Source organism: Theobroma cacao, chromosome 10 (assembly GCF_000208745.1).
Source record: "Theobroma cacao cultivar B97-61/B2 chromosome 10, Criollo_cocoa_genome_V2, whole genome shotgun sequence".
In the NCBI taxonomy this organism is placed as follows: Eukaryota; Viridiplantae; Streptophyta; class Magnoliopsida; order Malvales; family Malvaceae; genus Theobroma; species Theobroma cacao.
In genome coordinates this window covers 19,012,094-19,017,706 of record NC_030859.1, presented here as the reverse complement: position 1 = coordinate 19,017,706, position 5,613 = coordinate 19,012,094, and the positions used below count along the sequence as shown (strand labels likewise).

The following is a 5,613-nucleotide window of genomic DNA, read 5'->3' as shown; positions in this document are numbered from 1 at the left end:
CATTTTCATTCCATTTTAGGTTAAATAAGAGAAAAAATAAGAGAATAATGACTAAGGAAATATAGTGAACTTGAAAAAATAAAGCCTAATAGGATAATCTAAAAATGGTACCGTTCATGGAACGGGCATTCCGGGAGTGCTAATCCTTCCCTGGGCGTAACCGTACTCCCGAACTTAGATCTAGAAAATTGTAGACGAGTTTAAGGTTCCCTTCGGCGGACTTAAAATTAATTTAAGGTTTCGTCGATTAGAATTGAGTCAATAGATGGCCAATCACACCTAGTAAAAAAGATTGGTGGCGACTCCTAATTTTTTAGAGTTTTTACTCTCGTCTGGCTATCGGGTTTCCGGACCCGCACGTTACGACAAAGTAAATACGCATCATAGGAAATATATGTATAAAAAATAGTTTAGAGAAGCTTAAGAAATATATATGTGTAGAAATATTTTATTTTTTCTTAACTTAAGTTAGTACGTATAAAGGGATTTGAAATAACTTTAAGGTTAATTGATGATAATAATAGTACAAAAATATAAGCATAAAGATAATATAAAAATATAAAATGATAACCTTTTTAACCATTTTCATATCATTATTATTCATTATTACTCATGCATAAATATTGATGTCATGCATTTTTGGGTAAATATTGTTGTGCAACAAAAGATGACTCTAATGACGAGATTCTTAAGAGGCTCGGGAAACTCTATAAGTGAAAGAACAATCTTTAATTTTACCAGAAAGATGGGAGGATTCAAGCTACGCTTTCAACTAAAGGTTGTTTTTTGTATTAAATAAACCGAAATTTACATCATGATATATTATATGTTTTAAAACAAAAGATGTCTCCCCATGATGAGACCTTCTTGGGAAGTTTGTAAGGATAAACTTGCTTGAGAGATTTTCTAGGTGAGGATTCGTTTCTAGATTTTACTAGAAAGATGAAAGGATTCGGAAAACGTTTTCAATAAAAGACTTTGATTCGTATTTAATAAATTGTAATGTGCATCATACCATATGATACTTATTCTGTCAACAATTGTCAACACGATGATGAGATTTCTTTGAGAAGCTTGTAAGGATAAGTCTTCTTGAGGAATTCTCTAGGTGAGAGGATATTTTTAAATTTTACCAGAATAATGGGAGGATCCGAGAAATGGCTTCGATAAAAGGTTGTCAATTATAATAATTAATTATGAATTTGCATTTCATTGAAACGCATGCATTAAAATACGAGCAATGGTCCTAATGATGAGATCTCTGCATGAAGTTTGTAAAGATAAGTTTTTCGAAAAATTCTCTAGGTGAAAGTGCATTCTTGAGTTTTACTAGAAATATGGGAAAACTTAACGAATATTGTTAATAAACGATCTTAGTTTGTATTTAATAAATTGAATTTCATAACAGTCATCATCCTCGCATATCATACTCATCATAAATATTCTCATATTCAAAATAAAATTTGAATGATAATCTCGATAATGAGATTTTTTTTTGAAAGTTTAAAAAGAGATAAATTTCTTAGGAATTTCTCTAAGTGAGAAGATATTTTCGAACACAATACATAATTGACACACACTCCAACAATAGCAAGCAACCAAATAAGTTAATCTTACATACATCAAATCAAAATATTAATCTTCCTAGCCACAAGGCAAAGAGCATTTTTTTTGTGCATAGCAAGACCAGGTATCACATCAAAGTCTAAGTCATCTTTGTTCATCCCAGCCGGCATTTCCCAATCAAATTTGCAAAGAAGATTAGCAAGAGCAAGCTCCACAGTTGCAATTCCCATATGTATTCCAGGACAACCCCTTCTACCAGCACCAAATGGTATGAGCTCAAAGTCTAGACCTTTGTAATCAATAGAGCTACCAATGAATCTCTCAGGATAGAACTCATTGGGGTTTTCCCAAGCTTCAGGATCTTTTCCTATAGCCCATGCATTGACAAAAACTAGTGTTTGGGCAGGTATTTCATACCCGTCAATATCACACTTCCTAATTGTTTCTCGTGGCAATAATAACGGAGCTATTGGTTGCAATCTAAATGTTTCTTTTATCACAGCTTTAAGATATGGCAAATCTTGAATATCATCTTCATTTACAAAATCATTATTTCCAATCAAATTTCTGACTTCCTCTTGAACTTTCTTCATAGACCTAGGATTCTTCAGTAGAAAAGTCATGGCCCAAATCACTGTTGCAGCACTAGTGTCAGTTCCTGCAACAAACATATTCTGCATAAAAAGTAAAAAATTGCATAAGGTTTTATTCCTACTATGAAGTTAGAAAATAAATGATAACAATAAATAATCAAGTAAATTTTATCTGCAATCCCAGACCTTTTAAGAATGTATAATTTTCATCCTTGACCTAAATCTTTCACATTAATTACTTGTAACCTTTTTAAATTATTTTAAATCAATCCATCTTTCCATCAGTCAATGGTCAATAGATTCTTCATGGAATTTAACACATAAGTGCCACATGCATTTGAATTGTTGATGGATTTATCCATGTGGACATATTCATGAGATGTGTCAAATTGCACAATGATTTCAACAATTGACTAGTGGAAGGATGGATTTGAAATAATTTAAAAACATTACAGATGGATAAATATGAAAATTTTAAATCAATGATAAAAATAATCATTTTTTAAAAGATCATAGATTGCATATAATAGTTACTTTCAAAAAACCAAAGTAAATGTTAGTGTGAAGATCGAACCATTAGCACAGCTTTTATGTGATCAAAAGTGAGATCAACTTGAAATACGCGATCCTTCCAAATTTGTAGTAAAACATCAATAATATCTTCTTGCTCTGATTTTGGTCTATTAGGGTCAAGATGATCATTAATAAGTTCTTGATAGAATATATCAAAGTCTTTGAAATTTTTTTCAAGACGACCGTGTAATCCTGAGAGTCTATCAACCCAACCCATGAAAGGGAAATAGTCAGCAACAAAAAAGCTTCCAAACATGGCTTGAGTTTCATTAAGCAACCCATGAAATCTACTTCTTTCGTTATCTTCATCATCATACCTCTTGCCGAAGGCTATTCTACAAGTTATTGTACTAGTAACATACATCAGCAACTCACTCAAGTTGATTGGTTTCAAATCATAAGATGATTTGGATATTTTTTTGATCATGCGAGCAATTTCGTCTTCTCGAATCGGACGATAAAATAGCACTCTATTAAGATTAAAGAGATGAACGACACAAATTTTCCTAATCTCTCTCCAATAAGAATTATAAGGTGAAAAGGCCAGATCTAAGGCATTGTAAGACAACTTGTACTGGCCAAGGAAACGAGGCCTACTACAAAAATCAAGGTCATGAGTTTTCAAGATGGTTTTGGCCATTTTTGCTGAAGAAAAAACTAGAGTTGGTCTTAGACCAAGTTGCAAAGACATTAAAGAACCATATTTTTGAGAAAGCTTCCAAAGATAGATATGAGGGGCTGGTGAACTAGCAAGCTGGAGTAAGTTACCTATCAAGGGAAGACCAAGGGGGCCAGGGGGATTGCGTTTATGTTTTCTGAGAAAGAAAAGAACCAAGATAGGGAGAGCTAGAATAACAAAGAAAGGCAACAATCCCATTGTAAATTTCTGCATTCCTAATTTAGTAATTCACTCAAAGTTGTGAAAATCCAGAGGAAAAAGTCCCCTTTATATAGACTTAGGTGCAAACATTTTACATCATTCTTGAGAAGGAAACATTTTAAGAATCAACAATTCAAGTTGTGCTTGTCATTTACACGTACCAAACAAAGGACAGATGTCATCGTTTGTGAAATTCAAGACTTTTACACATACTAATAATTCAAATCAAGTAAAAAGACGTGCTTGGGGCTTTAATTTCTTCATGCAATATATATGTATTAAACAAAGATAGTCAATATATAAATGTATTCTTCGTTGAGGTCACAAACGAAGAAGACTTGTTGCTAACCAAGTTGTGCTCGCACATATATGCAATGCCTTAGATAGGAAAATATCATGTCTTCATATATATATATATATATGGTCAGCTCATGTCTTCATATATACATATATGTATGTATGTATGTATGTATGTATGATACACACACACACATATTCATATATGCCAAAGAAAAACGTTTTGCTCCTCAATTTTTAATGCCTGCAAAGGAAAACAGAACAAGAATTTCATCTAATAATTATGTTAGATTGTTTAGAATATTGGTAGGTTTTTTTTATTTCAAATTAAAAAGGAAGAGATCATTGAATTAATTTTTGTAGGATAAGCACTTCACGTTGAGGACAAATTTTAATTTTCATAAATTAAATTAAAAATAACATGTCAAAAGTTATATTTGACCATCAATTGAATAGAAAAAATAGGTCTAATGAAAAGTTATATTTGTTCATTAATTATATAAACAACTTGTTTTCATAACTATTTTTACTATTTCTATTTGGGATTTAAAGGTCTCATAATATCTTAAAAACAAAATAACTTTTAAGAAAGTGTTCTACACGGTTCAAAGCCAAATTCTTCTTTTCTTCTTACTTCTTTATTTTCAATTTTTTAACATTTATTTAGACAAGACAAAAATGAAAATGCAAGATTCTGAAATATTAGACTGAATTCTAATCTTTTGTTTATTTATAATGTAAAATATTATTAATTCTATCCCAAATTCAAAAAGAAATGTTTATTAGTTATGTGAAAGAGTGGTGGTACAATACTAAAATATATTTTCCAAAAATATAAATTTTATTGATTGTGAGATATTTATTAAATTAAAAAAAAAAACTTAAAATTTAGAAGTAAAGATCATCTTAAACCCAATAAAAGTTATGTTGCTTTTCTGAGTATTTGATTGGTTCAATCAATTTGATCGTAAAGTTTAGATATTGAAAATTAATTGAAATAATTGATTAAAATTAAAATTGAAAAACTCAATTCAAATTAAATTGATTTCAATTGAAAACAACAAATACTAAATGTTATAAAGTTTAAAGGTATGTTTTGATGGACTCGATCAATTTGATTATAAATTTTAAATATAAAAAATCAATCAAAATAACTAACTAAAACCAAACAAATTGAATCAAATTCAGTTGATTTCTATCAAGTTATTCAACTAGAATCGATTAATGCTTACTTCGATTACGTTTTTCATGGGCATTGGATAGTATTAGACAAGTATAATTTATTGATGACACCTGAATATGTAGAAGTGTTGAGTATTGTTGAGTTTTAGGTTGACTAGAATTCTAGATCTTATTTGATTAGGATTTTTATTTATATACAATATTAAGTAGTTCTATGGTTTTAAATTTCTTATTCCACATCGAATCCTAATCACATTCTACTTTGGACTTTTATACTATAAAAGTGAATCTCTAGGCTTTAAAATTGTAAGTAGTGTTTTGAGAGCTCTAGAGAGGGAACATCTTGTAACTCTATTTTTTGCTCTAGGTGGAGCTAAGATGATTGGGGTGAGTGTTCCTGGGAGGTTATTGAGAAAGGGTGTGTAAGGGATCTTGGGTTGGTATAGGGAATCATAGAGGTCAATTTATTGTACTTTAATTTCTCAATAATAGAAGAACAGTTTCACTCCGCGAACGTAGGCG

General features: G+C 30.6%; 1 protein-coding gene across 1 annotated transcript; it reads right to left on the bottom strand.

Annotated features, from left to right (window-relative positions):
• LOC18587215 (cytochrome P450 83B1) lies at positions 1,525-3,637 on the bottom strand. Its single transcript, XM_007010915.2, has 2 exons — positions 2,734-3,637; positions 1,525-2,240 (listed from the first exon to the last, which is right to left on the bottom strand). The coding sequence occupies exons 1-2, from the start codon at positions 3,622-3,624 to the stop codon at positions 1,623-1,625; spliced, it is 1,509 nt and encodes a 502-aa protein (XP_007010977.2). The 5' UTR covers positions 3,625-3,637; the 3' UTR covers positions 1,525-1,622.